We start from the raw sequence: 27,717 nt of genomic DNA on the forward strand, positions 1-27,717 counted from the left end.
TGCTGATGATGCTGTTAAAACCTGCGCTCTATATACCTTTACTGGGGGAGTCTGTATCCAACATTCTGATGAAAACGCGCTGCCATGGATATATGCTTTACAAATGCTTCTGTAGTGTTGTTGACAATGTGATTTTATGTTATTGTAGGCTAAGGCATTCACAAAAACAATGCTTAGAAAACTTGAAACTTGAAAGGTAGGTGGGAGAAATTTCAACTTGGTAAATAGAAGAATGTCGTAGCTCAATAATTTCTGAGACTAGATTAGCAGTTTCATACCTTTTAATAAAAACATCAGACAAAGAGAAGACAGCCAAACCCATCGCCGAAATCCAATCTCAAATTTGGCCCCATCTGCAAGGATGGCACATGGTGACATCGCTATAATAGTGACCTCTTTAAATTATCTAATGAGTTAGATGTCATCAGGTTTATCAAAATCCAAAGTTTCCAATGGGCCAATTTGATTGCGTACAGAGACTAATGCGAACAAAGTTACCATGCACATAACGACTTGTTCAGCATATATTTTCAATTATATTAGAAATAATAAATATGCATATATTAATATATGAGTTTGTATCAGACTTGTTCCAGAATAAATTAATATAAACCCAAGACCGGTTTCATCCTGACAGATATTCTTAATTGGTCACAAAACTTTACAAAATAACATAATTCTTATAACTTAGGCAGTTGTAAAGTTTTATTATCATTGAAATATAATCCATCAGGACAAAACCGATTTTGTTTTATAATAATTTATTATAGAATATTAAAAACTACGTGGTCAGGCAAAGGTTACTAAAAATTTATATTTGTTATCTAACGAATGCGGTATCTATTGAAAGAATTTTATTCTATAGTGAAAAATACCAAAGTGATTTTGAGCCACCGTGCATTGCGGGCTACCTTTATCCCGTACAAAACAAATAACACAGCAGTACAACGACAATTCTCCGCCAAACATTTCACAATAGGTCTTGATTAACCTGGTTATGCGGCCAGAAACGAGCGAACAAACGCATTGTTTTTTAAAAAATCCACAGATTTTTCAAAAAAAGAAAAAACCACAATAAAAACAAAAGAAACATACAGGAAAAAGAGTTGTAATACCAATTTATCGACTTGACTCTATTTTCAAAAATCACAGTTACTGTATTTAATTACTGTGACGTCACCATAAGGTATTTTTCCTTCATTCCTCGACATTTTGAGCTCGTTGCAGATTGATTAAGCCGGCTCGCACATCACAAATCGCCTCGTGTGCCTTACCGCCATAAATCAAATCTTCCGAGAACAGGCGGCCAGTGTTGCATGACACAACCTCGCACATCTATCTACCGACAGTCGCGCGTAGCCTTCGAAACGTATTGATATTTCAATGCGGCGATCGGCGAGCCGGTATAAGAATGACCAATTCGCATGTGTTTCTTTGTGACTTCGACCCACCGACTCGGAGCCCGAGAAGGATGCAACATGTCGAATGCAACAGCCAGATGTTTTTTTCAGCCGAAACAGTTGCATTCGATCGATCTGCGAAGCTCCATTTGGCAACACGTGTTATGTTGTTTCGTTAAATGACGATGACGTCACATCGACGTATTCGATGCGTTTTTAGGCGAGACGAGTTCCAATGTGCGAGCCGACTAAGGAACACGTTGACAACCCAAATACAAATATAACACAATAATCAAGCGTCAAAGTTTCAGGCAATTTATTATAACGTAAACATAATATTTTGAGTGCCTATCATCTAAGACAACAACGTGTAATGTGGTATCTTTATTATTTTAAGTTATGGCTTGACTCAAGTTGACAACATAATAAAATCGGCACGATGACTCAACTCGGAACTATCAATACACAATATGAACCATAGTAGATTGTTCTCATATGTTGGCTAAAATGGAAAAGCTGCCATGTCTGTGCGACCTTCATTCGGGCCGATCGGATGTTACAGCCTGTTTTTCAGGAGCGACTATTAATTACCACTTAGTAAGTATGTGGTGATCCAAATAAAATTATAAATATTCATACTAGGAATCCTGCACACTCTAGTCTACGCTATTTTGCAAACTAGAGTCTTAAGAAGTCTTCCTGGGATACTGTTATGTCAGTACAAAATTTAAAAGCTCTTTTCATTAATTACTCCCAAAAGGCTGTGGAGATATGGCTAGTAATGAAGGGAAATCATGAATTCCATTTATTTCCGCTGTATAACTAGAGTGTGCAACGGACAAAGTTCCCAACATAGCTCAGCAAAATATTTATTCTTTGTGGTATATTTTTATTATGTTGACAACTTTTTGTCTGTACGTATAAGCCTTTATTTTTTGCAGAAAATGTTTTATAGTGTATTTTACTGTTATGAAGACAACTAAGGAGAAAAAGATGTGTGCTTAATACTTTTTAAACCTTCAATTTGATTGATCGGCTATTATGACATAATTTCAACAAGGCAAAATAAATCATTAAGCTTTGAGTAATTTTACGAAAGTTTTAGGCAATTATAAAGCTTTTTTTCTTATCTTGGCTCAACCGAAGTAGTAATAATATAATATGTCACACCAGGAACCTTACATACGTTTATGAATGCCATTCATAATAAGGATTGGTAAGTTCCTCTTTGGGAAAATACTAGTACAAAATTTATACAGGTTTCTCGTTCGTTACGCCATAATATACGCCTAAAAATGGTGTAGAAAAATCATTTATGTAATCTGTTAAAATATTTACCCTATTGTTAAATACCTAATATAATAATATGCAATATAATGTATTATACACCATCTATCCCAGATTTAAATGGAATTTATTTCATTAACCATCCGTTTCCAAGCAGAATCCGAATCAATTTAAATTAATACTCTACAAACCTTGTTATTACAAAATATAGATATGCAAGCGCTAGGTTGCTATAATTTATGGCCACCCCTGGTTTATGACTAAAGGGTAATTTGCGAGAGATAAGCACTGATTTTTACATTGTATTGTTTTATATTATAATACAAACAGTATTTCAGGTTGAATATAAATAAATATCATAATACAAATCGATTTCCACATTTCGATTCTCATATATAATGACGGAATTAAAAATACTTTTTATATAAATATACCTACTTACAGAGGCTTTCCTCAAAATTATTTGGATTATAGGCGACAAATGTTGACACCCACGGTGGCCGCGCGGCTTAAGCGTTGGACTATCACGCCGTGGGTCTCAGGTTCGAATCCTGGGCTTGGCAAGTACACATATTGTTTTTCAATTTGTGTGTGAGTCAGGGTATGGACCTAATAGGTTGAGCAAGTGGCTGACATACATTTCTCGTAAAAAACAAAATCTGTTAATACAAACCTCTACCCTGTGGAGGCCCATATGATCCTATTAGGATCGGACATGGTCAAAAAAAAAAATGTTGTTATCTTCAAACGAATGGGATAGGACCAATAAGTTATCCCTAAGAATAGCATCAAACCAGAACCTCGGTCACATTATGAGAGGCTTTCCTTCATTTTTATCGAACTAAAGATCAACTGTAAACGTAGTATAACGCCGTATTTTATGGCATAATAACATCCATGACATCCATGACATCCAGTATACTGTACAGTATTAGTATTAGTACAGCACAGTGCAGTGGCGAAGGGTGGAGGTAGGCTGTTAAGATCCGCCATAAATAGTGCACATTAACTTTTTTCAGTCAAATGTTTATGTTTTTATTGAAATAGGACTACAATTTACAGATGGTATTGGTTGGGTTTTAAAAATCAATTAAACCCTGTCTCAACCAAACCATAAAAATATTGGTATATTTTAGGCGATATGACAAAATTGTGCACATTTTTTCATTCTCACTTATTTGTTTTCGTTAGATTAAGAATACGTATTACACATATTGTTGGTTCATTTTTTTTATTTCATCAAGCTATGCCTAAAACAAACTACAATAGATACAAATTATTATTCTATCTATAAAATATCCAAATTTATGTATGATTCAATTGCATAATTTTAGATATTTTATAGATATACGAGTATTTTTTGACTATTATATATTATGGCTTGGTTTTAGCAGGGTTTAATTGAATTTTAAAAACTAACCAACACCATTTGTTAAATGTAGTCTTATTTCAATGAAAACAAGTATGTATCACTGACAAAATTTAGTGTGCATTATTTATGGCGGATCTTAACAGCCTATCTCCACCCTTCGCCAATGACTACAGCTTTACAAAACTGTTTCGGATATCATACCAACGATCGCTCTAATAGTTACTGACCATTAATAGAGGATGCTGTAGTATCGCCTTTTTTCATCTGAATAAGAATTTATTGCTCAGTCAAGTAGCCCAAAATGTAATTATACCTACATTTAATATTAATAAAAATATTTTTCCAAGACACAATGTTGAGAGAAAAATTAATGAATCCTGTCATAGAATACGGCTTGGAGGACGACAACATGATAAGACACCAGGAATTATTGCGTATAATTTCATGCAACTGTTTCAAATACCAGCATAATATTTGAAAACGATACTTTCATTGTTCATAATTTATAATTAAAATATTTTAAATGTCGGTGACATTCCGTCGGCCTAATACACTCCTGTTTCATTGTATTATAAAATAATCTGAGTTTTCTTATAAATTATCATAAAATATGTTTACAGTACTCAGCTTACATGAATTTTCATCGCTTGCATATTTATATCCTTACGCAGGGCTACATCCATGTGCGTGTTATATTTACATATCAATATATATGTGCTTACTCTACATAATATATATATATCAGAACACAAGTGAGTGTTCCTTTTCCTAACTCGTGAATTCACCGCTGCAACGTTCAATATAATTTCTCCATACACTAATTGTTATCCACAAGAATTGCAAAATATTTCTAAAATCAGATAATATCATATATATATTATTGTAACATTAAATTAATAGTTTTATCGTGATAGATATCCTTGCATAATAAAACAGACTCATTAAAGGTAAATCATCATTTCACTCATCGGTAAATACGAAGGCCTGAACAAAAACGAACCATAAGTGCGAATGAGAAAGCATTCGGCACGCTTATATCTCCGCAATATGCGTTAGAGTAAGATATAATTATTTCTACGGCTGAATTGAATATTTTTTGGAAACGTCGTTGGTAAATATAGATTTGAATGATTACATTCATTTAAAAACTGCGAGCACGTGTTAAAGAAATTTATTATTTTTGTGTTAAATATAAAGTTGTTAGTAATTATTTTTAGTTAATCTAGTAAAAAATATGTTTAACAATGCTGTGTTTATAATGAGAAGCAACTTGAGGTTATAAACAATGAACTAAGATAATAATAATAAAATTGAAGAAACACGGCTTCATTTTGCCGAACAATAGCCACTCTCTTTATATTATTACTCTGAGGAAAATTCGCTTTTTTGTCATAGACATGATGAGAATTTTGATAAAAGGTGTTGATATTCTCCAAAGGCACATCGTGATATCGTCACGCCATTTATAACTTGCTATAAGAGAAAAATTGTTTTTGTTAATTACTATCAGTTACCCATCACACGAGTATGTAGTTTTAGTCTCTCTTTAGTTGAGTAGGCATTGTCATAATTTATAAATTAGCTAAGGTATATGCCAACCGGAATTATATTCTACCTTATATACGTACATCACATATGTTTAGATTCAATCATGAAATTAGATTAACTCAATACTAATAAATCGTATCTACAATAAGATAGCGATGGAGTAGTGATATCTGTATAATATGATGGTATTAATAATAATTATAAAAATGATACTCAGCGACAGACTTTCCTATGTAGCAATTAAAGCAATTCACTGTAAAACCGATATCATCCACGACAAGGCTTTCAGTGGATTGGAAAAGTAGAAGAAAACTAATCTATAGTAATCATGGTCCTTGATCATGAGGATTACGACGACGAGGAGAGAAAAAAAGTTTAATTAGATGATGAGACATTAAGTACCAGTTTGTTCATATTATTATTCAATTCAATTCAAGATTTCCAATAGTGACCTTGGAAAAATAAGAATAATATTATCTTATATCAAAATTTTCAGAGACTGATTTAGTTTTTCATATATGTACCTACTGTAATTTTCGTGAAAATCATTGAGGAAAGATTAAAAATACGGTGGGTAGAAAGAACGGAAAAGTAACATGTATATAAATTTATATAACTAGTACTAATAGCAAATTGCAAAGCGATTAAACTTAGTATTTCATTTACTCATTATTATAATTATTTTTCCCACGATAACCGCGCAGCTTAAGCGTCGGCCTCTAGCGTCATGGGTCCCAGGTTCGAATCATGGGTCTGGCAAGTACACATATTGTTTTTTTAAATGTATGGACCTAATAGGTTGAGCAAGTGCCTGACATCCATTTTTCGTAAAAATCAAAATCTGTTAATACAAACCTCCACTCTATGGAGGCACATATGATCCTATTAGGATCGGACATGGTCGGAAAACAAAAAAAATATTTATTCGGTACACGCCTACTTACCATTAAAAAAGTAATGGTTGACTTTTTATATTTTAGCTATATTACCTTTTTTAATTAATTCTTTATATATTATAAAATGTATTTTTAAGCTAGTTTAAAGAGAAAATACCTATACTTTATACCTAACTACTTTAATATTTATCATATGAAAATATGTAGAGTACGTAATAATTAAAATTTTAAATTAATTTTACGATTGACGGGGATGTTCCTCCCGGCTTTCATCGTTTGTGGTAATTCTAATTCAAAAGACCGTTCATTTTAATTTCAGCTTCTTTACATTCTTTCAATTTTGCAGACAAGTTTTCCATTTACGAAACTTCTCCGTAATTAATTCAATTGGTGTTTAATTAAAAATTCAACGTTTTTACTTTGTCCGACTTTCGCGAGAAAAATTTTCATTTTACGGAGAAGGTATATTATAATAATTTATTCGTCTTTGAAAACGAATCTTATTTGTTATGCAGAGAAATAATAAATTTATTATCAATTGATCGTCGTTTTTATACACGCTAATAACTAAGTATCATAATCACACAGACCTTACTCAGTACTACAGAATAGGTACAACTTAACAAACCATAAAACTCTATGAAAGTGGTGTAAAAGTAAAACATACACTAAAACACACAAGTATATTGTAACCTCATCGGAAATAGAACCTGAACCACCTGGATAAGAAGCCAATGCGTTACGCATCGTAGTTGGGCCAATTATAGTGGCATTCATCCTTTCTTTCCACCAATCTTAAATCCCCAATTATTGTCACAAGAACAGGCGATCCACCAGTCATGAGTCATGATCGACCGTAATGAAAGTTAAGTTTAGTTACATCATCCAAAACGCATCTTTTTGATCTTCGTTGCGCCAAATCTGATACGGTTTGAGCAAACGTCTCGTCTATCATCCATCCTGAACTTGCCATCATCGTTCATACCAAATCCATGTGAAACCGTGAGAGTGACATTCCTAACCGTCCGTTTCCCAGTGCGTGAGTGCGTGAACACCGAACCAGTTCCAGCGCGGGCCAGCCCTCTCAAACATAAAAGGTCAGTGTCTGGCAACCTATTGAACCATCCCCCCCCCCCCTAGATCCGTAATTCACCAACCACTGCTAAAAGCGCGGCCATTTTTTTCCGTTTTGGATATTACGGTCTATCCATTTAGGTATCAGTTCATGTCATAGTCGATTTTCATTTCACTTTCAATATGCCGTCATCATCAGACAGGGTTAATTTATTATTAAATGAAAATTCTCTCCTATTTTATCTCCTATTTTTTGATTCATTAAGTAACATGTTCGGCTCATTGCCATTTCACCAGCTTGGCAACATCTTTCATATCGCGCCCTTTTATCTGGGAGCATCATTTGTTTGTTCTACCAAGGTGTAGAACTAACCTGCCATTGGTAATGCCAATTGAAAGGGCAACAACACTGTTCAACCAAATCGCTTCGGATGTTGATATATTTCACCTACGTGATGATGAGTATATAGGTATTAGGTGGGCGTTGTTTTATAAATTACTAAAATAGGATCTACCCAGCTCTATCGGTGTACTTCTATGTAGTTTCTTTATAATTTTTGTATTTACTCTTTATACTGTTTCTCTAATACTGCATCTCTTTCTTTGATTTTTTATACATTTCTTTATAGCTAAATGTCATGTTGTGAACGTCTTAAATTTCTAATGTAAAATAAATAAATTTTAAATTGAATTCTTATCCATTTGTTTCCGTTGTTTTTGTGAAATATGTACAACATGCACCTTTCCATGCCACATTACTCATATTTTTTTGTTATTTCTCTTAGTTTATTCTATTCAATACTCTCGCATTAAATTCACGGTCTAGTAACTAGTGTATATATGTCCGTAAGCATCCTACTTATATATATTAAATAAATTAAAAATCAGCATGTAAAATAAAAAAATATAATTTTATCAAATAAACCAAATTTCGCAAGTAATATGATAATCACACAAAATACGATCATCTACAAAAACAGATCTAGCAACAAATAAGAAATAAACGACACGTTTTATTTGAATTTCGAATCACGTTGAAGTTAATTCGCGGATTTTTATAATAACATTGTGGCGCCCAGTGATGTTCAATAACTATACTTCACTAAATCTCTTAGAATCCGGAAATGGAGAAAATAGTAAGAGAAATCTCATTTGGCATTCAGGAAAAGTAGCCGAGTGTTGATATGAGACTGTTGTACCACGGCGTATTGCTTATAAGGCGGGCTCAAAATCAAAAGTGAGAAAGTACGTTTGAATCCAATATAAACTTTCTCCTTTTGATACTCTAAGCCCCGTATAACTCCACCTACCCTCTCAAATAAAAATATTCGTCAAATAAATCTCTCACGCCCGATCCATCTTTGCGGCTACGTGCACCGAATATCGCGAGTGTTTTGTTTTGAACCAGAATAACTTTTCCGAAATCGCGTTAAGAGCAAAAAAATATTGTAGATTCAACAAGGTCCGGCGGAGTTTATCTGGTTACGGCATCGAACAAGCTGACTTAACACTGACCCGGAGGCGAACAAGCTAAGTAATGTTGTTTATTTCCCACAAAATCTTACTTATAAACACGCAATTATCGTGTACTTATTCCATGCTAGCAATACTAAAAGAATTTAATATTCTACCTTTGTAAATTCTAGAGAAGGGATTTAAAATCAACGAAAAATATTCGTATTTTGTATCGACGTTAAATAAAGATTGTACTATATTTATTTAACTCTTGGATTGAGTTAACAATAATTCTGTAATCATTTTTTAAAAACTTAAAAAATAGAGATGAAAAAAAAGTTGGACAGAGTGGAATTCATACCCTAAGTAGGTAATCTTAAACTGTATCCATAACTACGTCACCCTCTGTCCGAGTGAGTGCTCTTCTCCGTTAAGCTATCAATCCGTTTATGGCTCTTGAAAAATAATGCTAATAATAACGCTTATCTCTGCATCAAATTCTACCATGGAAAGACTACCAAATTGAAAATTAAAGTAAAATGATATTATAAACATGATTCACTCAATCTCCACTACTGCAGTTTTTTACCAGACAAAATTCGTTAGAATCCTCTTTTACATTGTTTATTCAGAAAAGTTTTAATCATCTGTTCTCAAAGCTCAGTATCGGGTACCCCTAAGCCATCATGAGGTTTATATTATCACTTGCTTCCGTAAAGCAGCACTGTCATAATGCAATCTACTAAGTACTAAATACATTTGAAATTAAGTAAGATCTACTTTGACCTAACGGCGATTGCTTTTTCGTATATCTTAGCCCTTATAAATGACAAAATTTTTGTTGATTGTATTTAAGACCAATACATACATAAATTAGTTTCATTATTAGAGATTCAATGGAAAATATTATAGTAGTTTCTTTATTAAAATAATAGATTACGAAAACATATATTAATAAAAGCATTTATTCTACTCGTTCAAACATCGGTACTTAACTACCTATAAGGCCGCATGTTACCCACCTGCTCTAGCTCCTCTACTATAGTATAAAGTATGACTAGCGGCTGTTTGACTGAAGTGAAATGTAGTATTTTGGTTGACACGTTCATAATATTACATCTTTTTTGCACTCTTTCATCTTATAAATAGTTGCAAGAATTGATTATTGTAAAATCTAAAATCTTGTGAACGCGGGTTTGGCGATAATGTGTAAAGCTATGACTGATGGTGAAATCCCATGAGTGATTTACCAAAAAAAAATATTTGTTACTTGCGGATACTTGACAAGTCATGGGAATAGCTGTGCTTCAGTAAGAGTTCTATAAGATACAGGTAAGGCGGTAGCTTTGTCAGAATATATGAAAATCTTAAAATTATCTCTCCGTATCTTTCATGAATGTAAAAAATCAAGTCACCTCGTAGTCAAGTACGTAATGCACTGACGTTTAAATAAGGGGGCTTTGAATTCGATTCCCCGTGAGGTCACAATATATTTATGTGAATTTCTTAAAGCATGACGTGATTTTTTCATTCCTATTACTACTCTACTATTATTAGGCACCATGGCCTGTTGTAGTGCTAAAACAATCTTAAAATCATAACTATTGGTGTGTTTTAATACTTAGTCACAAGGGGACCTCCAAAGACGTCAACGCCTTTGCCCCCACGTACCTAAACACGTCACTTATGCACTTTTATAAATATGTGTAACTTGTCGTTGGTTGTCAGTAAATTGTAAATCAAAGGACGGCAAATAATATCGTAACATGAGCATGGATATTTCCCAATTATGTATACCACGTATGGTAAAATACATTTATAATGATACATAATAAAATTATTGATACAAATGTATAAAGTATACTAATAGTGTAGATATTTGTGGTAATTAGTCGCATTTCCAATTAATCATCCGAATATTTTATTTACAAAAAAAAGTGTTTTTTTTCCCAGTCAGAAAAGTTGCAAAATCTTTTTAATGGAAAATACAACTATAAAGTCATTAAAAAGAAAGATTAGACTGTCTCACTTTAAAGAAAGTGCTCCGAAGATTTGCATTAAAAAAAGTTTCCACCGTATTTACGAACGCTCTAAGCTGTCTCCCCCGAGAAGAGAAGGGTAAAAGGCAATTTCCGCCGCTTGTGATGCAGTAATCATGTTTACATCGTATAGAGGTGCGTTCCAGAAGACGTATATAATACATTTCTATACTTGTTAGCAGTGGGGTACAACGACTGATTCGTAAAATCAATTCTGAAGTTGAACCATAACAGAAGCAAGTAAGTAAGTTATTTTAACAGTCAATTTTTTAAACTACAAGTCATAATAGTAGTGGGTATTCTAGTGGGTATATATCTGAAATGTTTTCAAGTTATGTACGTTTAATATTTGGAATGTTACATTCTCAAAATCTTGTAAATTATTCATGTTGAATAAAAGAAATAGTTTATTAAAAATTGTTAGCAAGTAGATATTATAATAAACTTTTTTTTTTATTCAACGAATAAGACACAAGATTTCAGAATTTAACATTCTATATACTGAATAGCTATACATAATTTTAAAACATCATATAAGAAAAAATCCATGATGATGTGAAGTTAAAAAAATGGACTGTTAAAATAACATATTTGCTTGATATAACTTTCTGTTATGGGTCAGAGTTGATTCTACAAATCAGCCGTTGTAGCCCACTGCGACGTCGGTTAGTAATTAAGGAATTAATTGATACCTACCTTAATTTACTATACCAAACTTTATAAAGCAATTCGATAAGCATTTCATGTAACAACTACTAGTTAAAATCGTCGTAATTATCTAAGGAGGTCGTAATTTAATGGGAAAACATACTGGCGCGAATTCAGCAGATACAGGTTCAAGTTCTGTCGGGGGTCGTATTTTTTTTACAAAAATGATTTTTTCTAGTGTGTATATGCATGAGATGTTTTCAAATTATGTATATTAGACGTTATAACTAAAAATATCTGGCGAGAGCCGGGCGTCGGTTAGTAATTAAGGTAATCGATAGTCAATAATAACGCAATTTGATAAGCATTTCATGTATGACCTACTAGTTTACATTGTCATCATTAGATAGGAGGCTCATAACATAATTGGTTAATGCACAGATTGGCGCAACACCAATGTTTATACGGGTTCAAATCCCGTCGAGTTTCGTATTTTTTTCAAATATTTTTTTTTCTAGTGAGTTTATATCTGAGGTGTTTTCAAGTTATGTACGATATGTTTAATGATGTGACTTTGTTTAACTTGGCTTTTTTAGCATGTTAATTAGTATGTAAATCGTCAATTTAATATGTTTTAATTGTATATACATATTGCCAAAAGACGGCGAAATACAAAACCTGGGTGACTTAAAATGATTCGCACAGTACAGTATAAAAATCACACTAATCGGAATTAAGTATAGTATTATTTAGTCAGTTGAGTTATTCACAAATATATATTTTTTGGTAGCCTTTATTTATATTAATAAAATTAAATATATATAATACATAGGTATCTATATACCGCATACTATATAACGCATATATACTGCATATTTCTATGAACTAAGTAAACTTCTTCTTTATCGTAGTTTTAAGTAAATTGAAAATATTATTTAACGTGTGTGGCAACTGGATATTAGTAGTGCTTGGGTTATTTTTTAAATTAATTTATTACAAACCATACCCTTGCTTTTTCGTACAAGGTGGATCAAATAGATAATTACATAGATTTATTTATATTGTGATTAAATATTGCATTTATCGTCAGGATATTAAGAATTTGCTCGATTACAGTCTGTGAGAATTTATGTCCCACCATTTATTTATTTTTAAATTTCTATAATGACCAGAATTATATATTTTGTGTAGTGTTCTTGTGTTATTTTGTTGTTTAGTATTTCAATACAGTACTGCTCGTTTATTATCATCACATAAACATGCAGACTTGATAAAATCATGTAGATTTATCGTGATATCACCGAGAATTGAAACTAAATCCCCTGGTAAGAAAACCTATGTTGTTATAATCTCGTGGCAATACTCTATCAATATTTTATTTTTTTAATTTAGAACTGATGGTGATTATTTTTAACCAATTTATTTCGAGTATCGGCGTAGGTATGTAGCGAATCTGTAACAAATAGGTTATATTTTTTACATATTGAATGAAACTAAATAGCAATAAATTGAGCACAAACCTACCTGAAAGTAAAATAAAATGATGAATGTCAACATTATCAAAGAATGAGAACCGGTGACGTCAATTTACTTTTAAATCAACATAGCCAGAAATATTTCATACGCCAGTATTATTCGAAAAACTTTTTCAATTCAAAGTTAGAAGCCGTTCTATTGTTAAATTAGCTACACAATATAAGTACTGGTAGGGTGCCTTAAAACATCATTTCAACTGCAAATATTATTCTCTCATAACGTAATACCATAGAAGCTTTCACTTATCTAGAAACTCATCACCAAAAATATCAATTTACATAGAAGTTCAAAGGAAATAATACTGCGTAGAAATTTGTCATTCAAATACGCCGTATTAATTTCATTTCCTTTACCTTTTTATCGAAACACAAGCGAGAATTTTTTACATCTCGTTAGTCGTGTTTCCAACACTCTTACAATTTAATTAAGAAGACGAGGAAAAACTCGGCGCGCGGACGCCCAGCATACGGAGAGAACAAACAAGAGCATAGGGTAATCAGTTCGTCCTGCCATAGAGAATAAAAGAGACTTCCATCTTTTACAAACGGCATTTCCGCCCCGCTCCGTCCGGGGGATTTTATTCCCGCGCTTTTATCATATTTTTTACCGCCAAACAAAAGAATAATGAATCTGTTATTGCAAAAAACGTCTCTGGCAGACTTCAGAGCAGTGTCTTAAATAGACTTCTCTCTTGAAAGACGTCTCACGATACTTTAATATTAATGTAAGTACAATGAAAGAAAGACGAATACGTCTTGGTAATAAATTGTAAATTTTTCCTGTTGTAACAACTATTCATTTCCTACAAAGTGCATTATTACTCTGAAGTTTGCTTATAACTAAAACTCTTTGAAAGTCAGAGAAAACACATTAATTAATTCTTTAGATCAAGAGGCTACTTCTTCTTCCGTCTCATCTACCATGTAAAACGTTTATAAATAATAATAATACCTTTTTGTAACCGTGGCAAATAGGCAAGTATAAAAATAATTCCAAATGATAACTATTTTACCGGTCAGTTATAGTCAATTTAACAGTTCTAATAACAGTTTTTCCACAAAAAATTAATCCAAAACATCTTCAAAACATAATTGTCTACTAGTGAATAATGTGATTTCATTTATGGTTATCAAAATATTCAATGTATTTTTTTACAAACACTCAAATGACGGTTATGATTATAAAGAGCTGTGTCTGGAATATATTATACTCTAGATTACGCACAAGAGTAGAACACTCCACAACTTTGTGAATTATATCATCGAGGCTGACCTTCCCTCATTCTGTAATAATACAATACTACGCAAACATGACAAGAAACTCTTGTCGTGACACTGAACCGAAGGAAACTGTGTGACATTGGTTTGATTTGGCGCGTGACAGGAAGTATATAAGCTTTGCACTAAATAGGGCTCATCAGGAGCATATCAACTCGAGATGGATCCTGGAATCCTCCAATTACTATCACCGCCTGTCCCTATATATAGTGGCAGTTTACCAGTTTAGTCTTCTTTGGTAAGTTTTCATTACTAGCTTTATATACGAGTATCTAAGGAATTTTCGGTCTGCATTTCTGCTCGAAATTACTTTATTTACTAGTTAATTGTCATTCATCGTTCATGCACATGACAATACTAGTGCAGTCTTTTAATCTTGATTAAACTGCACTACAATCTTTTTATAGTTCAGTATTGTATCTTTGTTTCCAATTGTTGGAGTTCCCAATTTACTCAAAGTACGGCAGAGAATTTTTCTTTCAAACATTTTTCAAGTTGATTAATTTTGCAGATTTAATGTTCAGTTCTCCGAGGCGGATATCATTACAGGTTTTATAAGTTTCTCGTAAATAAATTATACTGTCATAGAAATAGACTCAATAGTGCGAAATACTTACATCGTCAGCAAGGCTGTCAAAAAGGTCGCATTATTTGTAAACAGAAGTTATACGTATGCAAAAATATTTTTAAATCGTGACGTGTTATTCTGATGCTCACGTCGTAACCAGAGAACATTTAAATTTAGATAAAATAATGATGATATTTTGAAAAAATAATCCATGGATTAAGCGCAGTTTAATTATTTTTCTCATTTAGTTCACTGCTCTGCGTTTTTCGCATTAAATATTACGTAAAAACACGTGGATATTTCAGGTAGCATATCGGATAAATTTGTATGAAAAAATTAACAAGGCGGTAACAAAGTTGCACTGCTCTACACATATAATCCTATTTGCGTGGAAGTGGAATGGTCTAAGCCTCATAAATGTCTGGAATTAAAAAAGGGTTAATCTCCACAGTTGATACGATCGGCTGAGCGGATTTTTCAGCGCGTCGCGACGCTGGACTATACGTGGACGCAAAAGTAGTTATGTTCTCACTAATTTATTTGGATAGAAGCAGAAATAATTAATTAAGTATTTAAGCAATATAGTGATATTTCAACTAACTAAACGTTAATAATTTAAAAAAGGAAAAAATGCACCTAAAAATGAAATCACATAACAAGTCACAGTGGAACCACAAAGGCATCGATCCATGCAACATACTCCAGTTTGGTTTGGTTTATGGCTGAAACTCCTGCAAAATCATACCGTTAACTACAGGATACCACGTGGTCTGAATCTCACTCAGGTGAAGACATTTTCAAAACCTACTTATTCAGGCATTTACTGTATTTGTATTAAAGCCTTAATCCAGAATGGTCGTCTAGTGTATCCAAAATAAGGAGGAATAGAGATGGGTTGATTAAATCTGTGATAGATTAAGGTTTTATTAGTTTTAGATATCGACTTAAAACTATATAATTTAGATACTTATTATGTAAGCAATAGTTTTATTTCTAACATATTCCCAATATTATATAATACCATTTGAAGGTCGATGCATAATTTGGAGCTGTACGCACTATACGATATCGAAAAAATGAAATCGCACATGTGGTGGATCGGCCATATGCGTAGAATGTATGAAGGAGATAGCAGCAAGATGGGCTACGTAGGCATTCCTGGAGGGCAAAGTAAGACCTGGATGGCCAAAGCTAAGCTGGCTGGACTACTTTACGAATAATTTAACGATGCTCGCTCAAAGCAATTGCAAAGTAACATAACTGAATTGTACGATAACGAGAACATTTTTTTGAGTATACCAAGATCCGACAAGGGTTGTAGTGCCAAACTATAGAAAATTTAAAGGTCTTTCATAATCAATTTCGTGATATTTTCAATTCAAAGCATACTGCAGTTATTTGGCTTTTGAAAATAATATATAAAAACTTTGCAGTATCTCACCGCGCTTAAATTTAATAATAAAATAATGGTATTTGAATGGATTTAATACATCACGTCGTATTTTATTCAAGTATGTAAATATATAATAAAAATATAATATCATTTTGGAAAACCTTAGAAATATATATAAGTATATCAGAAAAAATAGTGGAACTCTAAATCACGTCTTTCATAGTCCGGTGAGTGCGTTATCATTCAAAATATCGATCTAATCGATATGTTAAAATCTAAAATATATTCCTAAATATGTCTAAATTTGTTAAAAATACAACGCTATTTAAGTATTGATGATAATTTTCAGCTGTCCGAGAGACTTAAAAACTTTATACAACTGCCTTTACAAAATATGTAACAAGGAAAGGCCATCCAAGTATACAAAATCAAAATTGTCTGAAAAATACTTGGCCTGGTAAAAGAAAACAATGCATGATATAGCTGCGCCAATTCTAATTTCTTACATTAAAAAGGTGCTAAAATAGCTAAATGAGCAGATTATATTATAGGATTCTAATGAGATATCTATAAAGTTTAAGAAGGAACTTCGGTAGATCCACGACTTCTAAGCTGTCTACCCAAAAAAAAGTATGCATATAGATGCAGACAGAAAGAGTCAACGTGTCATACTGAACTGAACATAGTTAATAATAAAGCGATCTGCAGGATAATAATATAATATAATAGCCCATGGCCTTGGATTCTCTTTTGTGTCATGAATTCAGAAAAACGTGAAATATATTCAATTGTAAAATGCCAGTGGAACAATTAATGTAATCGTGTATTTGCTTTACCAGGAAAAATAACTTCTTCCTTCCTTAAATCTGCGCTAGATAACATTCTGATCCATGGTTTACTATACAACAGTACTTCAGGAATCACGACCTTGAGCTCTTTCTCTCTCTGCTTCCATCTTGAAATTATCCGCCCATCTCCTAAAGGAGCGGTCCAGGGACCGAGTGCCTACTGAGGTTCCTTCATATATTTTACGAAGAGCTCTAGATCCATTGCATCTAACAATAAGACCACATATCTGAGTCTTCACTCCCTCAAAAGGTAATTGAGCAGATGTATATAATATATTAATTTATTGATACCACATTATTGTGAAGTTCGATAGTTATTCAGGGGCTCTGAATGAGAGCAAGTGATGGATTAGGCTTGATGTAAATACAATCGACAATAATAACCATAACAATTCTGCGCACGTGAAGAAATCTCATCTGCGCATATTCATGGTTATTTTGCGTTTTATAATCATACTAATATCAATGTAAAAGTTGATCAGGTCTTCAGATCTCATCAGGTGTTATTCTAACAAAAAAAACATTTTTTTATTAAAAAATAAATTGATTGATGAAGTATACGTTTTATGTAAATGTCAAAATCATCTTTCATGTATCATCATCGTTTAAATTGAATCAAAAACTACTAGTCAGCGTAGCATTATATTTGCGAGAGTAAAACAAATTTTAATATAATATGCAAAATCAATCTATCAGCCATTTATAAGATTGTATGCAGTGGCATGTATTAATATTTAATCAAGATTACTCCCCTATATACCACCTACGCTTGCATGCGTCACTGGTTTTTAGAGAGAAAATTAAAGCCGAATAAATAAGGGTTTGCTCGGCGACAATGGATATAGTATGACAACGGCAGGTAACAGAACAACTACCCCTTTTATGTCATAAGAAATCAACAAGAATAAATACCGTAAACATAGAATGAAAACATAATATATATTCAATCCATATAGAATTTTTTATTTTAAACGGATATTCTTTTAAAAATAAATATATGGGTGTTATAATAAATAACCTATACTCGAGTTTATAGAATAAATCCATATCATAATAGATAATCTAATTCACTCATTAGCAAACTATAAACACTATTTTTGATTGTGTTTATTTCACACCACGTGGGTTAAATAAAATATGATGTCATCTAATCTTTAATAGAGCGTCATAATTAATAATAATATGTTGATATGTATAAAAGTTTCGGGAATAGAATGATACAAGTTAATTTATAACCAAGTTGAGTAAACTAAATTCAAAGTTAAATATGTGATCGTTAATTCTACATAACTGTTTTCAACATTTTCAAAAGTATGTCTTACTCTCAAATAATCTACTATTATATTTCCATAAAAAATATTGATCGTACCTAATATTTTTAGTATTACAAGAAAAACAAGTCAGGCAAAATTATTAATATTATATAGGTACGTTGCTAAAAAACAACAACAGTTTATACAAACCACAATCAGGCAAATGTGAAAAACTTTTCCTAATAATTGGTTTAATTGTGTCACTTTATACTCCTTTAAGTCTCGGCCTTTCAATTATAATATGAATTTACAATACGTTGCCTTATTTTATATATTAATTTATTTACACTTATAATTATTACAGTATGTAATTAAAATGATATATGTATTTTGAATATTTTAATTATTTATAAACTGTCCGCAGCATTTTAATATAATTGTAATTAACAATGATTTACAAGAGAAAAAGATAACATTATCTTATTATTACATGAAACTATTTTCACCCTTCTAAAACTATTTTATAAATAGACGAAATCAATGACTTACTAGCATACTGTGAATGAATAAATTGCATATTCGTTAATAAATAAATTATCATTTAGTACAGAAGTGACACACTTGTTGAGATAGCCTGTATAACCTTTTTAAAAAAACAATATAATATGCCAGACACTTTGATGTTTATTAAATGAATTTTATAACATTTTAATTTGATTTAAAAACTGTTGATACCTATATAAATTTAATAAATGTAAATTTTTTATGATTTAAATTAATATGGAATACAAAATACAGTATAATATATTTGTATCGTGGATGTCAAGTTTGTATTATATTCTGCATTTTATTATTTTAATTCATTGTGATTAGTGGAATTGGCAGTGTACTTACAGAATTTGCTCTTCTCGGCGCTCGCTCCATGGCAGATTGCCGCCAGTATGAGAAGCAAGAGAAGCAGGGCTCGCGCCCCCTTCAACCGAGGCCGCGACGGGCCCAGGCCTCCCATTACACTCGTTGAGTCGCCTCCATCGACCCTGCCTCTGACAATCCACTCACCGCAGCAAAACACTCCGACCTATTAATGCTGCCACATCGCTATTATCCTACCATCGCGACGAATCCCATAACCTCAAAATCAAAACTAAAACTATGTACACCCGACAGAGATTATTTAGTTACTTCTTAACGTGTCTGTTGGTTATGATTCAAGTCTTTCACGTGTCGTTTTCTAATGTAATGTTTGAGATAAAAATTAACGTTACAAAGAACCTTCTTTGGTTCGCGTCGCGTAAGCTACTAGTGCTTTGGAATCAAATGAGCGAGGTCGAATCAATGGAAGGGACGCGCGCGCCGATGCGAGAGCTATCGCGGCGTCTTATAAAAGCTCAACTTTAAAGCACATGCACACTGGCGATTTTTTATTATGGAAAACTCACAGTTTTTAAGTGGGATCGGAAACTATTTCATAATGAGGTTATGCATTTTCTGGTAGCTGTGAAGAGGCGAGACGCGGACTAGTGAAACGATTGGAGTGACGGGCGACAGTGGCGCCGCAGGCTGCGCAGGAGGGATGCGCGGTAGAACAACGCCCTCTCACACCCTCGGTTCATCCCTGCCGGCGTAATTTCACAACCCTGTCCCTTGAGTTTGATGCGGGGCGGGGGGGGGGCGCCGTCGACGTCTCGACGCCGGCGTCGAACGCGACAAATGGCTCTGTCTCATTTCGCAAACACGCGCCGAGCGATGATTACCAGCGCGGCTATAAATAAGAAAAGCCCACGTAATGTTTTCCTTAAGGCTTTAATCTGATTTGTTGTAATTATAAAATAACTCAAAATTTTCAGATTAAATTCAAAGCATATAAATGAATATTAGGGAGAAAGAGACACAAATAGCACGCGGGATCTTTAGCTATACTGCAAACTAATACAAATAATTTTTTGCATTTCAAGGCCTAGAAAACTGTAAACTTACCCATATTAAACAGGAAAGGTATCATATATATTCAATTATTAACAGCCATTTTTAGACATATGTTTTTATTTAACATTTTTTGTCATGCCATACATTCTAATTTTGAAATACGAGAACTATATAATGTTTGTGGACGTGTTGAATAGGTTAAATTTATAATTGTATATATCATGTTTCTTTAATATTAACATAAACACATGCTGTCTTTTTTACTTTCTTGTTTTAATATTAGTTGTTATTTGTAATTAAGACATTTTTATAATTTTGTATTTATTATGTATTATGGCGCATTGGCCAATCGCTGTAATGCCGTAATACTCTTTTTTTTAATAAATATAAAAAAAAATCGAAACAAATGAATTCGACAATGCTAGCGTATGGAGTAGACAAGCTAATTGTTATTAATTTATTTACAAATTAGTCATTAATGGTGATCACATGATAATAATATTACACTCATATTTAATTCACTGGAAAATAGCAATACCCATACCATTACACTACTGTTAGTCACATTATTAAATAACTATAAACGGTTTACTAATAATAAACCAAACCACTAATATATTATTAATCCTAATACAATTAATTCGATAATTTACTAAGTTGATCCCTGTTTACCCGACGAGTGATTGCTCTTTTAAGGAATTTCTTTTAACTTCTTCGTGGTTTCATTCACAATCCATCTAAATACTAATTTTCATGTTCGTACCAATAACACGCGTAAGTCTGGTCTTCATAATATACCCTGTCGTAGAACGGATATGATGTTATATAATGCTGTGTATCGCGCGAATAACCTATTTCATGACACCATAAAGGTTTATTTTTTATTTATATACCTGATATTTGTGGACGTGTTAAATAGGCTAAATTTGTTAAATTTTGTAATTTTTTTATATTGGTTATTAGTGATTAAGTCATTTTTATAATTTGTATTAATTATGTTTTATGACGTTTTGTTTTAGACGTTTATGTATTATTGACCAATTGCTGTAATTCCATAATACTCTTTTTATAAATATAAATAAATGATAATATTATAAATCTTAAATTGTTAATCTTTAAAAATTTATCTAAAATCTGTATAACATTGGATTGTACACACAATTATTATATACTTATTTTTTGAATATTTTTTCAATACCTATATAATTAATGAGCCTCACCTAGACGTACCTACGCAATGTAAGTAAAAAAAAAACAATTAAGTAAATAGATTTCATTATTGTCAGGTATGTAATATTACACACCCCCTTTACAGGAAGTAGATACCTACATTAAAAGAGTTTATTTTAATTATAATAAAATCATATTATTAAAAAAACTATTACCAAAAATAGTATTATTTTTTATATGTACCTAATTCAATAAATGGTTCCACGTATAAGTGTTTCACTCACTCACCAAAGTTTCATTGCAATCGGATTAATGGTATAGAAACGCATACGAATAGAAGAAGAAAAAGATGGTTGTACTAATTCAGAAACCTTCGCGGGCGTGCGCAAAACAACTGGTCAAAAATGTATAGCAATCGGATGAATGGTATAAGAACGCATACGAATAGAAGAAGATAGAATAGAAGAAAAAGAAGAAGAAAATAGTTGTATCAATTCAGAAACCTTTGCGGGCGTGAGCACAACACTTGATCAAAATTTCATTGCAATCGGATGAATGGTATAGAAACGCATACGAATAGAAGAAGAAGAAGATGGTTGTACTAATTCAGAAACCTTTGCGGGTGTTACCACAACAACTGACGAATGTTTCATCGCAATCGGATGAATGGTATAGGGACCATACGAATAAAATAAGATAGAATGAAGAAGAAGAATGGTTGTGCTATTTTAGAAACCTTTGCAGGTGATACCACAACAACTGACGAAAGTTTCGTCGCAATCGGATGAATGGTATAGGAACCATACGAATAAAATAAAATAGAATGAAGAAGAAGAAGAAGATGATGATTTTTCTAATTCAGAAACCTTCGCGGGTGTGCATACAACCACTCACCAAAATTTCATCGCAATCGATGAATGAACAGACAGACAGACATTCATTTTTATATATAATATATAACCTATACAATAAGTTTACAAAGTTTTATCGCAATCGGATGAACGGTATGGCTGCGCATAAAATACGAACAAACAAACAAATATTGATTTTTATATATTAGAATATATATGCATGTTTTAACATTTATATATGTCAGCTGTGAACAAAATGCATTAATTCTTACAATAATACTGTTTCCATGTTAGTAATATTAGTGAACAAAACCACCAATTTATTAACATAGTTGGATTAAATTCATCATGAATGGAAATATTAAGAACACTCAAAGTGAAAGGTTGAAATTTTAATCCTACTTGGTCACACTTATTATCTAGGATTTTTTCTAGTATGTATATTTTTGAAGATTTTCAGTCACTATATTCAGTATTGGATTGAAAAATTAGATAATCATTATTTCACTGAAATCATCATTTTTTAATAAATGATTTCATTAGATTAAATTATTTACTAATCTACCATCACACATGTACATATTTCTGAACATTGCAATAATTTAAAATATCATTAAAGAGTTTAAATAGCCTTAAAATACGAAATAAATTTACATTTATGCATTTTCCGCCATACCTGATACTGCCACCTATAATCATTTTCCAAAAACATTATGAAAAACGACTGACATTAAATTTGTCTAGCCTTTGATTGTCTGTCCACAGATAATAGTTTGAATAATAAATTATTAATGAAAAAACGAATACACACACTACAATAAATTAAACTAAATAAATATTTTAAAATAAATACTTCCAATTTTATTCGTATGAAACATTTTTGGTTTGCAGATATTATTATATTTTTTTATTTTAAATTTGACTATGAATAAAATGTATTTACATATTTTTATTTCTTTTTTAATTTATCTACAAACGTGTATTTTACAACGTTTTTCTTAGCTCGTATTCTTATTTGTCCGGTACAAATCTTGAAATCGATTTTTAACTAACTTCCCGACTAGCAGACATTTTAATCTCTTAGAATATATCAAAACACGATGCCAATGCATTTTTTTAATACTTTTTTTTTAAGTAGAATTGAATTCATTTTCAGTTAATTCTGTTTTGTATGAAAAGTTATTTTGACACCATTATTGGTTGCTAGGGGTCTGGGGTCCTAGTAACTAAATTATTAATATATACGTGCGTTACTATGGAAATCAATATGACATTTCAGTATTATTTCTATCAAGTACAATTTTTTTTGTTCGTTTAAGCTAACCCAGTCAAGTTTATATGATTCAACAGAAAATTTAAAAACGTTGTATGTAAAAATTTCTTTTTATCTTGTAATTATTTTTTAATATCTTCATTGCAATTAATTTAAGCTTTATTTTAGAAAATTGGTTGAACTATAGATTTTGTACCTAAATGATAAATACATTTTCCCGAGCTAATTCAACTTTTGAGAAATAATAATAGACAATATTACTCGTATAATAGAAAGTTGTAAAATCAATGGCATTAAAAATCTTAACTCGAGTTTTCTTGAAAGTTTACGTTTTACATGGTTATCATGCGAATATAATTGTATCAATAATTTAATATCATAATTATATTGGCATGTATCAATAATTTATTTTTTGTTGAGAAAGTTGATAGCAATATTTTTGTTTTAGTATAAGATAAAATCATGAAATTCGAAGAAAATTGCAACATTTCTCAAGAAACCTAAAAAAACATATAGATAAAATGAAATTTTTTTCCTAGCAGAAGGAGTCTCGAATACCTAAATCGCTAGGTACTCTCGACCATACTTCTACTCCTTATCACTGACAAAATTAAGGAATATATTATTTGACATGATTAAAATTTGTGACGTATGAATGATTTATCAATTAAATCAATTTATTATCTTAATGATATGCTAAAATTGTGCAATACCGTTATAGATAAGATATTTTTATGATAATTAATCTATCAATCTGAGATATTTTTCGAATGTCATAGCTCTATGCTAATTGCTGTATTCTAAATAAGTATTGACCAGGGCTTCGAACCGACACTGAACCGAAAAACCCGTTATTTTTGTCGGAACAAAAACCGGAATCAAACCGGATCAAAAATATCGGTTTTTTCGGTTCGATACATGTTCAAACACGCAATTACATTTGCGCCGTTAGTCGACATTAGTCATTGACGGAAACACCAATTTGACAACTATAATACATAGTATAAGAAATAATTAATATGCTGTTGTTTTTCATTCGAAATGTATGTAAAATTCACGGCGTAAAGAAATCAATCACGATCGTGTGACGCATAATTAGCATAATTGAACATACATAAATGCAGAAAAGATCCAATCCACAACCTGCTAGTTTTGAGATATTTTTTGAGGAAATAGAAGAAAGGATAAATAAAAATCACAGTAAACTGCCAGCTTTCAAAAGTTATCGTAAATAATGGAATGAATATTTATCTTGCTGATGTTGTACAATTTATTCGAAATTTACATTTCATTATTAAGTTATATAGTAATTTATGAGGTTGGATCATTATTGCTTAAATGTGTTTTTAAAATTTAAAATGTAAAAAGAATCCAATGAGAATTGGATCTTTGATGAATTTCTATTATGATTGGAAACATGCGTGAAAGATCCAATCCATGAGTTACGTTTTGTTGCATGTAAGAAATTCTTAATTTTTTTAATATCATGTTAAAATTGTGTTTTGGTATTATCCAACATTTTTAACAGGATATTTTTAAATAAAACAATTATTTTAAAAAAATAGTGTGTGTTAGAACTTATACTTATTTGGCGTAACAAAACAAAAAAAAAACTTGTGATAACCTAGATTCTTCGGCTATCTCTTAATTATTTTGTTAATCTACAAACTCAAGAAAAAGGGCCTCTTATTGTAACGCCGTTATTTTATTTCTATACACTTTAACTTATATCAATAAATTATATAATTATTTCTCTTTGTTTTAATTTTTCAAGTAACAACTTTACTGTCACTCTGACGTTTAATCGTTTGCTTACTCAAGGTATTGCAAATGGCCGACAATATAAAACTTGTTGCCTAGGCAACGGAACAATTCTATTATCAAACTTGCGTTTGTATACAGCTGACTGATTCGCAGCAAACTTCATACTGACGTGCACTTTCGTAATGGTGTGCGCGCGCAGTTCTCAATTTCACTCTCTACCAAACGCCCCAAAAGAAGTATAACTTCAAAAATAAAAGAGGTTTATTTATACGAAACTTATTTGGTAAACAAACGATGAAAATGTTTTATTCAAAAATTTCAGACTGCTTCATCTTCTAGGATAAAGTTTAATGAGCCACCATAACTTCCGATGTCATCATTTTTCGTTTCTTTGCAATTTAAATTTTCATAAAATGATTCAGCATCTGCAGGTATCGGATGCATTCATTATTGACTTAATATCGTTAAGTTTGGCAGACAATATAAGTTTTCCCTGTGGCTACAGTGGAATCAAATGCTCAAAATGGATTTCTACCGGCCTGCCCTCACCATTCGCTAATGATTCGCTCTGCTTCAGAACCGTCCATTTTCACGAAAATAGAAAAGGGTTTGTCTCTTTTATACAATTTTCCCTGGTTATTAGTGATCCAATGCCATAGACAAAATGTTATCATTGCGAAAGTTAATTTCAAGAACGATACAAAGGCGATTGGATCTTTTATACAAAAATGTATGTAATTGGAAACAAGACCAATTATCACTGGACTCTTTTCGCAAAATGTAAAATTTAAGATTTTGGCATTATTTTAGAAATGGATTGACGTGAAAGGAATAACTTTACGGGCTGGATCTTTTTTGCATATGCATACCTATATGAGATATTCTCAATTGGATTATTGAATAAATTTAAAAAAGATCCAATGAGCATTGGATCTTTTTTGCATATATACGTCCAATCTATATTATATTATTTTAAATACGTATGGCTACGACCTGGCGGTACACATCACGGGAGATGGCATTTTGCAGAGAGAGCTCGCTATCCGAATGGGAATGGATGGAGCAACATTCAACTCGATGCGGAGTGTCTGGGACTCACGATTTTACTCGGCCAAAACGAAATGCCACCTGTTAAACGCTTGCATTCTGACGTTGCCGCTTTACGGTAGCGAATCATGGCACCTAACGAAGGCTCAGAGCAACCGTATACTGAGCTTCGAAAACAGATGTTTGCGTCGGATACTGAGTGTGCGGTGGATGACTTTAGGAGCAACGAAAAGATAAGAGAACGCACCAAGCAGCCTCTCATTACGCTGAGAGTGAAGAGGCAACGTTGTACCTAGCTCGGTCACGTGCTACGGATGCCAGAAGAGAACTTCAACCTGGCTTGCCTGTTCTTCAAGCCGACCGGATTCCGGCGTCCTGGAAGGCCTCTAAATACTATATATAGAGTATACACGGCGGAGCTACGAGATGCTGGTATGACTTGGAACGAAGCAAGAAGACTGGCGAGCAACAGGGATTCCTGGAGGCGCCGCGTGGTGTCCATATGCTCCAACTAAGAGGCAAATTTATGACCGAAGAAAAAGAAGACGGCCGTGCGGTACAGCATAACCATTGGTATCGGAGCGTGGCGCCGGGTTATCATAAAATGTTTTCGTTCTGAAAAAAAATATTTCTGCTGTAAAATCTTTATTTTTTTCAGAACGAAAACCGGAACCGAACCGATGTACTTATATATATATATATATTTTTATTTGAACCAAAACAAAAAAAAAACAGTTCGAAGCTCTGAGGTACCTACTGTACTTTATTGTGAATAGTATTAATTGAATCAGCTGTAACTAGGTAGAATTCCATTTTACAAAATGACAACATAAATTATATTAAATTCTACAGTTTTTTTAAGTCAATAGCTACTTCGATTGTGACACCATTATCAAGACTTCAAAAATAAATGACTCATCTACGCATAATAATTAAACTCATAATGAGACGGAACGATCTCTCTTGCTTACCTCGGGATTATAGGTTACTTTTCTACAGGTTACAGTGACCTGTAGGAAAGAAAAATAATTGCTTTAAAATAATACAGTTTCCATGTAAGTAGGTATTATTCAAGAATAGTGTATTATTTTT

General features: G+C 32.2%; 1 protein-coding gene across 1 annotated transcript in view; it reads right to left on the reverse strand.

The window, feature by feature from the left end:
- Positions 1 to 20,035, reverse strand: part of loaf (low-density lipoprotein receptor domain containing lost and found) — a 402,792-nt gene extending 382,757 nt beyond the window's left edge. Inside the window, exon 1 of the mRNA XM_085955582.1 lies at positions 19,489 to 20,035. Coding sequence (XP_085811708.1) covers positions 19,489 to 19,603 — 115 coding nt within the window. The 5' untranslated portion in view covers positions 19,604 to 20,035. The remainder of the gene's footprint in view (positions 1 to 19,488) is intronic.
- Between the last annotated feature and the right edge of the window lie 7,682 nt (positions 20,036 to 27,717).

This window comes from Rhyacophila brunnea, unplaced genomic scaffold, assembly GCF_057557595.1.
Source record: "Rhyacophila brunnea isolate RB1 unplaced genomic scaffold, BYU_Rbru_1.0 scaffold_5, whole genome shotgun sequence".
Taxonomy (NCBI): domain Eukaryota; kingdom Metazoa; phylum Arthropoda; class Insecta; order Trichoptera; family Rhyacophilidae; genus Rhyacophila; species Rhyacophila brunnea.